Source organism: Hyperolius riggenbachi, chromosome 2 (genome assembly GCF_040937935.1).
Source record: "Hyperolius riggenbachi isolate aHypRig1 chromosome 2, aHypRig1.pri, whole genome shotgun sequence".
Lineage (NCBI taxonomy): Eukaryota > Metazoa > Chordata > Amphibia > Anura > Hyperoliidae > Hyperolius > Hyperolius riggenbachi.
Genome location: NC_090647.1, coordinates 32,214,934 through 32,227,458, shown reverse-complemented (window position 1 = coordinate 32,227,458; position 12,525 = coordinate 32,214,934). Strand labels below are relative to the sequence as shown.

The 12,525-nt window shown below is 44.5% G+C and overlaps 1 protein-coding gene across 1 annotated transcript; it reads left to right on the top strand.

Annotated features, from left to right (window-relative positions):
• Positions 1–1,080: 1,080 nt before the first annotated feature.
• On the top strand, positions 1,081–11,763 carry LOC137544740 (protein kinase C theta type-like). Its single transcript, XM_068265831.1, has 5 exons — positions 1,081–1,465; positions 5,460–5,669; positions 7,431–7,519; positions 8,753–9,018; positions 11,100–11,763. Exons 1-5 carry the CDS (start codon positions 1,138–1,140, stop codon positions 11,761–11,763), a joined length of 1,557 nt encoding a protein of 518 aa, XP_068121932.1. The 5' UTR covers positions 1,081–1,137.
• The last annotated feature ends 762 nt before the right edge of the window (positions 11,764–12,525 follow it).

Here is a 12,525-nt window from a genome sequence, read left to right as displayed (position 1 = left end):
ATGCTGCTCTCTGGGTAGGAACACACTAGGAAGAAACACTAGCATTGCGTAACAATAGCGTTAACGCGTATAATGTAAGTCAATGGGCCACATGAAAAACCTCATTAATTTGTGTTCTACAATGTGCCTTTTTGTAATGCAGAACTTTCTGCATATTTTTCCAAAATGCATCTAAAACGCACATAACCTCAATTGTGACGCAGAGGTATAGCTTTTTATTGTATTTTTATTGCGTTTTTAATGTGTGTGTTTTTTTTAAACCAAGTTTGATAATGTGTTTCTGCTTCCTTTGAACTTCCTAGTGATGAGCCAGAGAGGACACTGAAAAGGTGTTTTTATACTGACCACAATGTGCGTTTTAGATGCGTTTTGGAAAAATATGCAGAAAGTTACTCTAGCGTTTTATGCAATGCTAGCGTTTCTGCCTAGTGTATTCCTACCCAGAGAGCAGCATAAGGGAAGGCGGTGGCCTCATCAGAAGGGAGGCTGCAACCTAAGTGAGATAACTCTTGTTTACACTGCATGGTAAGCTGCATATTGACCGCTACATTGGTTTCAGCTCACCAAAGCCCGGTACACACTTTCAGTTATGACTGACCAACCACTGACTAATTTTACCTGAAAAATAAATAAAATAAGCCAGTCTCCACACCCAACTGTACACTATTTTAGCAGTTTGACTTAGCAACTGCCATTAAGGAAATGATTATGGAAAATAAATAATACCCTGCGAATCTCACACAAGGACTAGTTCAAAAGCTGTCGGTTCTGACAGATTTTACCTGCTTTATTTTTTTTGCTGTAGTGGTCCTATAATTTATGTTCTGCATGTACACATTCATGGTTCCACATTCTAGGCCTATTATTTTTTATCTATTTGTTTACATATTTAACATAAAATCTGATGGAAAGTGCTAGAAGGTCCCATCTGCTGCCACCACGCCCCCTCTTGTGATGTCATAATAGAGCCTGTATACCTCTGGTGATGTCAGGGAAGTGATGTCATAATGGCAGCCTGTGTATATAAACAGGTGTTGAGCACTCAGAGGCTCACTTTTGTCTCCATTTGCTCAAGTGAAGACAATTGCTTTTGCTCTCGAGCGATTTACTCATTAGTGAGATTCTCATTAGTGAATTATGTTGCGCTGCTGTAAAAGGCGACGCAAACTGAACCTCAGGCTTGAGGTTCAGCAGCCTTCAGCACAGCCTGCGACTGCTACCCCAGGGCCCACACCACCGGCTAGGAGGAGCAGAGCCCACGCAGCTGTGCGTTCCATCAGGGCTTTCTTGGGCAGACTTTTCCGCTGCTGTAGACCTGCCCCTTCTACCGGGCGTTCTTCAGGAGCACAGGAATATCTGATATCGGATGATTTCGGTCATGTGGAGGAGGGAGTAGCTGGGAACCCAGCGCCGGAATATCAGATATCGGTTATTTCACCTTACGTGGTGGAAGCGGAAGAAGCTGGTAAGTACTACATCATTATATGTTATTACACATCCCAAATATATAGGTTAATATTGAGGAATCTATAGCAATGAGTGAACAGCAGGCAGACCAATAATGAGTGATGATTTTTAAATTTTTCTCAATTACTTTAATGAGAAAATGTAATAAGCTGTCTTTCTCACAGTATTGAAGCCAGACTCCCCAAACTTGACACAGTCAGTCAGTGGGTGACTGGGGTTAAAATTTAGAAAAAGTGGGAGGAGCTTAAAACAGTTCACCAAATTTAAGCCTTTTAATTTAAATAGGAAATTTTAAACTGAAGCCATTCTTAGACTGCTAATGGTAGGGTCCTCATACGACACAGTCGGTCATAGGGTGACTGAGATCACAACTGGACAAAATCAGATTGCACCAATCAAATTGCCTAGTCCAGTCTGATTGGTCCAATTGTGCAATGTGATTGATCTGATCTGATTGGACTAATTGTGCAATCTGATTGGTCCAACAGTGCAATTTAATTGATTCTGATTAGTGCAATCATGCAATGTGATTGGTTTAAATTAATTGGTCTAACCTTGCAATGTGATTGGTCCAATCTGACTGGTTATATCATGCAGTCCGATTGGTCCAATCTGATTAGAACAATCATGCAGTGTGATTAGTATAATCTTAAGGTCTCTATTTTATCCACAGATGCGCTTTTCCAGCACACTTTTTATGATCACAATGTTCAGAAAATTGCACAGTGTGTGACAAAAATTGATGTGAAACCATTCTTTGGTTGATTGGACCAGAAAATGTAATCGATCTGAAAGTTGGATTTTATGATCACATCTGAAGAGAGAAAATACCCTTAATGAACAATCGATAATTAACTTCTGATAACTTGTGGTCATAAAAGAGCGTCAAAAGATCTGATGAAAACATTTTTCCATTAATGGGCACCTTTAGATCAATGTGATTGGTCCAATCAGATTGATTTAATCATGCTATGTGATTGGTCCAATCTGGTTGGTTCAATCGATTTCACAAAAAATGAAATCATCCCAGAGTTAGCAGGGGCACACTCCGGCTGTAAAGGCGAAAGTGTCAGAAGATGCAGGCTGGGAACGCACTAGGCGTTGCGTGAAAGGTTGCGTTTTGCTGCATATGTGTTTCTGCATTTTTTGTCATAATGAAGTGCATTTTCAGTGCATTTGCGGTTCGCAGAAGCGTTTCACACTTGTATTTGGTTGCGTTTTACTGCATTTGTATTTCACACATATGAGTCACAAGTGCATTTTTGTGCATTTTGTTTGTGTTTTGATATGCATTTTATGCAATTTTTTGGGAATGTGGCCAGTATAGAAAGTGCCAGAAGGTCCCATCTGCTTCCACCAGGCCCCTCTGGTGATGTTAGGAAAGTGATGTCATAATAGCAGCCTGTATACCTCTTGTGATATCAGGGAAGCTCAGCACCTGCACCTGCACATGCACAGGCTGCTATTATGACATCACCAGAGGGGCGTGGTGGAAGCAGATGGCACTTTCCATCAGATTTTATGTTATATGTGAACAAATAGATAAACAAATATTTTGTTTATGATTCTGATGAGGCCGCCTCCTCCCGTTATGCTGCTACCAAATTTTAGCTATTCATATAAAATAGGAAATTTAAACTGAAGCCATTCTTAGAATGCTAATGGTAGGGTCCTCAAACTTGGAACAGTTGGTCACAGGGTTACTTGGTCACAACTGGACGAAATGAGATTGTACCAATCAAATTGCCGAAAAAAAGATTGGATCAATAATGGCCACAATTGAGATGACTGGTCCATTCTGATTGGCCCAATTGTGCAATGTGATTGGTCTGATCTGATTGGACCAATTGTGCAATCTGATTGGTCCAACAGGGCAATCTGATAGGCTCAATCTTATTGGTGCAACCATGCAATGTGATTGGTTTAAATTGATTGGTCTAATCTTGCAATGTGATTGATCCAATCTGACTGGTCAAACCATGCAATCCGATTGGCCCAATCTGATTGGTCCAATCATGGAATGTAATTAGTCTAATCTTAAGGTGCCCGTTAACAGTACAATTTTTTTTATCGGATACCAAGGGTGCAGCTAAGGTTTTTGTGACCCCAAGCGGACTGTAGTAAGTGACCCTATCCTGCTTCCCTGACATCAGTGAAAATGGGTGTGGCTATCCCGCATAAGTGGGCGTGACCATGTCATGTGGGTGGAGCGGGAGTGCAGATTGGGGCGGGGCTGTTTGCAGGGATGGGCGTGGTCATGACCTTGTATGGGCGGAGCCTAACCGTAGCGCAGCAAATATAGCCAACTATGACAATTTAATAATAAATGCAGCAACAGTTACCCCAGACACCAGAAAATAAAAACGCAATTTGTGCAACATTTCAGCAGAAAACAAACGCAATTTGTGCAACATTTCAACAGAAAACAAACAGAATTTGGGCCATGTTTCAGCAGAAACCAAACGCAATTTGGGCCACATTTCAGCAGAAATCAAACGCAATTTGGGCACATTTTCAGCAGAAATCAAACGCAATTAGGGCACATTTACAGCAGAAACCAAACGCAATTAGGGCACATTTTCAGCAGAAATCAAACGCAATTAGGGCACATTTTCAGCAAAAATCAAACGCAATTAGGGCACATTTCCAGCAGAAATCAAATGCAATTAGGGCACAGTTCAGCAGAAATCAAACACAATTAGGGCACAGTTCAGCAGAAATCAAACGCAATTAGGGCACAGTTCAGCAGAAATCAAACGCAATTAGGGCACAGTTCAGCAGAAATCAAACGCAATTAGGGCACATTTTCAGCAGATATCAAACGCAATTAGGCCCCGTTCACACTGCACGCGTTAGGGCACATTTTCAGCAGATAAACGCAACTAGGGCACATTTTCAGCAGATATCAAATGCAATTACGGCACATTTTCAGCAGATAAACGCAATTAGGGCACATTTTCAGCAGATAAAGGCAATTAGGGCTGCAAAAAGAAAAGAATTTACTCACCTGGCACTGGCAGAAGTCTTCTCTCCCCGTCTCCTCTCCTGGCCGGCTCCTCAGGCGCGCAGTTCCCACGGAGCTCCCTCCCTCCTCCAATCTCCCGCGCTGATTGAATGCAGGGCTACGGGAAGATGGCCACCCGAAGCCCTGTACTGGAGACATAAATAGTCTCCAGAGCAGGGCTTCGGCGGCGGCCATCTTCCCGCAGCCCTGCTCTGCTCTGCCAGCCCCGCGGGGCTGCGGGAAAACAGTGATGTCACGACGACGTCACGGAGCCACCAAGGCCCCTAAGACCTTGAGGCCCCAAGCGGCCGCGTGGTCTGCCCCTGTCGGATACGATCTTTCTTTCGACACACTTTTTCTGATCAAAATGTACAGAAAACTATAGTCTGGGAGGAAAATTGATGTGAAACGATTGTTTGGTCGCTTACAGAATATGTAATCGATCTGAAAGTTGGATTTTATGATAGTATCTGAAGAGAGAAAATGCCCTTATTGAACAATCGATAATTAACTTCCGATTACTTGTGGTCATAAAAGTGCGTCAAAAGATCGCATCTGATGAAAAAATTGTAGCGTTAATGGGCACCTTTAGACCAATGTGATTGATCCAATCTGATTGGTTCAATCAATTTCACAAAAAGTAAATTATCCCGGAGTGTGCAGGGGCACACTGCTGCTGTAAAGGCGGAAGTGTCAGAGGATGCAGGCTGGGTTCACACTAGGCGGTGTGTGAAAGCTTGTACCTGTATTACTGAGCATACCTAACTATAGCCCATAATCGCATGATCATGTATCTTGCAGCGTTTGTTTGAATAACTTTGTTGTATGTTGTATAACCTTGTTACATCTGTCATTCTTGTATCATTATATATACTTATTGTCCAGTGCGGCGTAATATATTGGCGCTTTAAAAAATCAAAACATAATAATAAAAGTTGCATTTTGCTGAATGTTAGGCTAATCATTTTTTTTATCTTTGTGTTCACAGGTGATTCTGGTCATGTGGTGGAGGTAGTAGCTGGGGATCCAGCGCCAGGATACCAGTTGTCGGATGCTTCACCTCGTGTGCATCTGGTGGAGGAGAATGAAGAAGCTGATGTTTCTGGTTATGTGGTGGAGGAAGTAGCTGGGACTCCAGCGCCAGGAAATCAGCTGTCTGATGCTTCACCTCATGTGGATGTGGAGGAGGAAGAAGCTGGTAAGTACTACATCATTATTGGTTATTATGCATCTCAAATATATAGGTTAACTTTCCTAGCGGAACGCAGTTTATGAGGCTGCGTCCGCGGGAGGGATTTTTGGAATACATCTTGCTCTAAACTTCGTAGCTAGCACTAGGCTAGCTACCTGTGTCCCGCAAGTCTCCCGGCACCTATCTGCTCCCCCCGATCACCGCCGGCAACACTCACCCAGCCGCGGAGCTTCCCAATTAGCTTCAGTCGTCGCTATGGCAGAGATCGGACATGACGAGTATGACGTCATGCGCAGTCCCGATCCTCCCCATAGCAAAGCCTGGAGTTGATCGGGAGGCTGCGCCATCGCGGGATCCCTGGGGGGTATGTATTGCGGCGGGGATCGGGGGGGAGAGCGGAGGCACTTGGGGGGCACAGGTAGCTAGCCAAGTGCTAGCTGAAGACTATGTAACAAATTTCATTGAAAAAAACTCTCCCGGGGCCATGCGATCCCCTGTGGTGGCTAGCCCGACACTGTGTCGGGCTTATCCCCAGGGAGGTTAATACTGAGGAATCTATAGCAATGAGTGTACAGCAGGCACACCATTAATGAGTGCTGAGTCGTTGCTATTATCAAGGCGCATTACATTATGTTTCTACACTTTCCAATGCAGCTATAGTTGTTCCCTTTGCTCCCCACATCCCAGATAGTGTTGTCCCCCAGGGCCCTGAGCCAGCTGAATGCCCCTTCCAAGGTAACCCCTCCAAGCTAATAATGGTCATCCTGTGCCCTGTATTGATGCAGAATGGCAGCATTGCACTCACCTTTCCAGTAGCCAGGCATCCTCCTGTGTCCTTTTGTCACCATCCCCTAACACTGGAGGCTGTTCTCTCTGACCTGGCAGCATGCTATGTGGGTATGTACATGCTGCCGGGTCACATAGGACAGGCGCCAGTGTTCAGGGATGGAGATGGTAGAACATAGGAAGGGGGCGTGTCAGCTGGAAAGGTAAGTGTGCTCCACTGTAAGTACTGCATCAATACAGGACCCCGAGGGAGCGGGCACTATTATCTTGGTGATAGACCTGGAGGGGGGCGTTTGCCTGCTCTAGGGCCCTGAGCATGAGCAATTGCCTAGTTCACCGCTCTAGAAACACCGCCCCTGTGCTCAGTAAAGAGTGTTATTTCCTTGAAACAACTGCAATTTGATTGGTCCAATCTGATTTGATCAATCATGCAATTTGATTGGTCAAATTTATCCTATGTCTTTCTTTTTCCTACAGGAGAGATCATAGACAATATGTGGATGCTCTGATGATATGATAGATTTGTAGGACTTTTGATTGGCAAGTCACAGCCACATTGATCACATCTCACTTCTGTTTCTTTTGCATAATAAAAAGTGATACAGGATCAAAAGGATCCTGACCAGCTAATCAAAAGGTTCCTGCACTGTGATCACATGACCAGCCCATCACATTTCTCCATCATCTCTCCTTTGGGGGAAATTCTAGGGTAGAAGGTTCATCACTATTTCACAGAGTCCACATGCGGGAGAATGCTGGCTGACATATATAGAGGAGTAGAGATAAGTGTGAGAAGGTCCCGGCAGGAAAGATGTGGATGAGCACAAGCAGATCTCTCACTACCTATTAATCTCAGCGAGACATCTGCCAGTGTAGGGCTACCTTTACAACCATGTATAGGCTTTGATTATGTATACGCTTTGGTTTATAGCAAATCTCAGTAGATGATGATATTAATGTGATTTTTCTTTCTCTTCCAAGGCCCGAGTGGAATCCAGACCATCAGGACGCCACTGACTGTGGACAGCTTCAAGTTCCATCAATTTCTCGGACATGGGGCATTTGGCAAGGTAAGTAATTAGATAGATTTCCCTAGGGGCGGGGTCAGCCCAGATATGGCTTTAGATAGCCATCTTTATTGGTCTCAGTGGAACTAGATATAGACAGGTAGCAACTCTGGCCTGCAGCATTTTTGCATTGTAGTGGCTGGATAGTGTAATGGTCAGAGATGCTCAAATCCGAATTCGGGTGAGACCCGGATAGTTGCTATGCGGATTTCACCCAGTTACCTGTGCAGGCTGAACGGGGGGGGGGGGGGGGGGTGTCAAGCTTACCTATCTTCTTCGGTCCATCCCTCTGCGCCTCCCACGATGCGTTCCACACTCGTCACGTGAGTATAAACACTTCCTCCTTCAACCCGAAGGAGGAAGTGTTTGTAATCACATGACCGCCGTGTGGAACGCATCGTGTGAGGCGCCGAGGAACGGACCTAAGAAGACATCAGATAGGTTGACCCCCCTGCCCAGCCCACACAGGTCACAGGGTGAAATCCGAATAGTAACTATCCGGAATTCACCTGAATTCGAATTTGAGCATCTTTGGTAATGGTTAAAGAGACTCTGTAACAAAATGTTCAGCCTTATTTCTTCTATCCTATAAGTTCCTATACCTGTTCTAATGTGGTTTGTCTTACTGCAGCCTTTCCTAGTTGCACAGTGGCTGTATTATCTCTGTTATATAATCTAATCTTCTTTCCTTTGACGGCTTTGCCGGGCTCAGGCAGGAATGTGCTGCTCTGCTGTTATAGGCAGAAGCTATACACACCCTCTTCACGCCCCCTGCAGGCTCCGTGTGAGTCACAGACTGAGCTCCTCTGAGCCTATAACATGCTGTTAGCAGCCATGTCTTTTGTTTGTAAACACTGCCTAAAACTGGCAATTACAAGCCAGGATTGCAGGGAGTGGCAGAAACAGCACAGAGGGGCCCAGGAGAACATAATGAATAGAATGGTATGCTTTTTATTGTAAGAATTTTAGAGTACAGATTCTCTTTAAGGGCTCTGCTTCTGACACAGGAGACCAGGGTTCGAATCTCGGCGCTGCCTGTTCAGTAAGCTGCACATATTCAGTAGGAGACCTTAGTGAAGTCTCCCTAACATTGCTACTGCCTATAGAGCGCGTCCTAGTGGCTGCAGCTCTGCCGCTTTGAGTCCGCCAGGAGAAAAGCACGATATAAATGTTCTGTGTTTGTTATTGGTCCATCTTAACTATCGAATACTAAATATTCTCCTCTGTCTCTTCCAGGTTTACCTTGCTTCCCATCGAGCCAGTGACCAACAGCTGGCCATCAAGATGGTCAGGAAAAGAGCATTCCTGAAGAAAGACCCCGAGGTCATCTTTAGGGAGAGTCAGGCCTTGAAGACCCTTAAGAAGGGTCCCTTCATCACCCAGCTCTATGGTACATTCCAGTCGGAGGATTACCTCTACTTTGCCATGGAGTACCTGAGCGGGGGAGAACTGTGTAAACTTATAGATGATGCTGATGTTCCCTTTGACATTACAACCCTAAGGTAAGATTACATACCTCCGAACTTTTTGAGATGAGAAAGAGGGACACTTAAGCCACGCCCCTGCCACACCCCTGATCACACCCCGGCACACCCCTAGCCACACATACCATAAAGATTTTATAAGACAAATATGTTTTATAACTCAAACGACACTGGTCCTTTCAATCCTGGTTCATTTTTCTTCATATTAACACTTGAAAACTAGAAATACATCAATTTAAAGGATGAGAATACAGTTTAGAGTCAATCAAACACACATTTTTTTCAGTAGAGAAATACCCATATTTATATAGAAAGAGGGACAAAGTCCTGAAAGAGGGACACGTGAGGAGGAAAGAGAGACAGAAGGGCAGGGCTCCCAAAGAGGGACAGTTGGGAGCCATGAGATGACTCTGCTGTTTTATAAAGCTAACAACTGTCCCTCAAGCCCCTGTAACCAGGCCCGGATTTGTGTCACAGGAGCTTATGGTCACAAATGTCTTGGCATCCTAGACTCCGCCCTCCTTGAGCCTACAAATCACTGCCGAACCACACCACAAGTGTGCTGGCTGTCCCAGCTGTCAATTCTCCCTTACTTCCCTTGCCCGCCATGGGTAGCTACAGGTGCCCCTTAGTATTAGGTAGCCAGAAGTACCCTCAATATTAAGTTGCATAGGGAAGGAGAGAGGGAGGCAGCTAGAGCAGCCTTTCTATCATCAGGCGCCTGTAGGCATGTGCCTACAGTGCTTTATGGTAAATACAGCCCTGCCTGTAACCCCTGTGACCTGGGGGTCCCACCTCCCCATCCCCAATATGCAGAGCAGCGCAGGGAGCAGAGTATGTTACCTGTTCTTGTGTCACTCAGCTGCCCTCCTCACATCAGCTGTGCATGATGCTGCATACCTGTCACATGACATGTAAGAGGAGCCAGTAGCCATGTGGAGGTGTGCAGCACACAGAGCCCACTCACTGTGGGGAGGATATCAGAGCAACATGGTGCTGCAAGCAGGGAGCATACACTTCTTCCTGCTCTGCTCTGCATACTAGTGTGTGTGGGGGGAGGGGGGAGCAGGGTTATCTGCTAGTCTCCCTGTTACAACTATTCCATCTTGTAAATTACCCTTATTAGAAAAGGTTCTGGTAAAATGCTTTATTTACATCACATCAATGTGAGGAAGTCATTTTACACACTGAAATTTGTATTAGATCTTTAGAATGAGTCAGGCTGGGTGCACACATAACATAACGTGAAAAGGCTGCATTTTATGCCATGTTTTCATTTTAAGTTGTGTGCATTTTTTGTGTGTTTTTGCTGCGTTTGCGTTTTTTAACCGTTTTGTGTGCGGTTTTAATACGTTTGCATATACAAAACGCATGTGAGATTTGTATGCGTTTTTTATAGGTTTTAATATTTACATTTATGCAAATCACTAGGAAGACAACAGGAAGCGGAAATAATCAGATATCTTTATTTAAAAAAAAAAACGCATCAAAAACGCATACAAAACTTAAAGGGGAACTGAAGTAAGAGGTATACAGTCTGAGGCTGCCATATTTATTTCCTTTTAATCAATACCAGTTGCCTGGCAGCCCTGCTGGTCTATTTCTCTGCAGTAGTATCTGAATAACACCAGAAACAAGCATGCAGCTCGTCTGGTCAGATCTGACATTAATGTCAGAAACACCTGATCTGCTGCATGCTTGTTCAGGGGCTATGGCTAATAGTATTAGAGGCAGAGGATCAGCAGGAGGGCGTGGCAACTGGCATTGCTTAGATGGAAATAAATATGGCAGCCTCCATATCCCTCTCAGTTCAGTTGTCCTTGAATATATTGCATTTCCATTGACTTTCATTATGTGCTTTTTTGATGCGTTCATGCATTATATGCAACAAAACTAGCGATTATAAAAACGCTAAAGTACAAACACACACCCATGCCTTTTTTATGCTGCCCATGGAGTAACATTGGTGCATAAAACACAGCGGTTTGCAACGGTAGCGTTTCTGCTATGTGTGCACCTAGCCCCATGGATACATCTTTCTGCTTTATTTGTGTATTGAACATGTGATGCTAATAATGATTTTATTTCTCTTCCATCAGACTATTTGCTGCACAGATGGTCATCGGCCTGGAGTACATCCACTCCAAGGGTATAATCCACCGAGACATCAAGCCGGAAAACATCCTTCTGGACGGAGTCGGGAATATAAAGATCGCTGACTTCGGTCTGGCAGCACAAAATGTCTTTGGAAATGCCATGACTAAAGGATGTAAGGGGACCTTGTTCTATATGGCCCCGGAGGTGTTCCTAGAGATGGACTACAACCACACAGTAGATTACTTCTCTATGGGAATCGTGCTCTTTGTCATGGCGTCCTTCAGGTACCCATTCCTGAAGGATGAGGAGGATAGGTTTGATTTTGACCTCAGATCCTCCATTTGCTGCACATCTCCAGACTATACAGCGGAGATGGACATCATGCTGAAAGACTTCTTGAAGAAGCTACTGTGCAAGAGCCAGATAAGGCGTGAAAAACTGGTGAAAAACCTGAGGGAAGAGCCGCTCTTCATCCAGATAGACTGGAAGGACGTGGAGTCCGGAGAGGCACGGCCCCCATTCCATGTGGAACCACCACAGGAAAAACCGAGAGACACACTGACTGTGTTTGAGATCACCTATTCTGAGGCAAAGAGGAAGCCCAGATTGCGAGCTGAGCAGCAACAGCTCTTTAAGTCGTTCTCGTTTGCCAGTGAGGGGTGGTGAGTTGTGTGGAAGACCTGCCAGCTTCCAACAACATCAGCCGTCTACTCACTTGGACAACAACATCAGCATCATCATACATCATATTTATAATAAAAAAAAAAAATGTCGGTTTGTCTGTATGTATTAATGTTCTGAGATTGTAAATTAACATACATAAGGTAAAATTTAGCAACAACAAACGGAAGGGCAACCCCCACCAACAAGAAGTAGTAGACATGCTTGTGGTCCTTCATCTCTTTGTCCAAAGAGGAATGGAGTACTAATGTTATAGAAGGGATCCAGCACTTTCTGAAAATTAAGAACCAACTTTTATTTGGAAAGTGTATAGTTGTAGACATAGCCCCTGATGATATGCTATGCAATGAAATGCATAGGGCAGAGCCAGCAGAGTGACGTCACTGGTGGAGAAGTGTAGGAGCGAATGAGCTGCGTCCAACATGTCAGCGTGCTAGCATACCTTGCTGGTTTAACGTTTTGGCTGACAGCAGGGATTAAGGCTGGATGGTTATAGAGCGGCCACTCGGGAACTGGGCCTACCTGTACCTTTTTTGTAAGCCTATGAGACGCTTGCCAAACTTGCTGTAAAGTTTTTATTGAAGATTTTTTTAATTTTATAATAAACGATCTGCACAATTGGAATCGGTTTCCCCCTTTTCCCTTCCTTCTTTTTAATTCACATGTGGATGTACATGGTGGTGATCTGAACTGGGAAAACGAGGATATATGGAGAAAGAAAGCAGCTTGCCAGAGAGGTGACTTGGG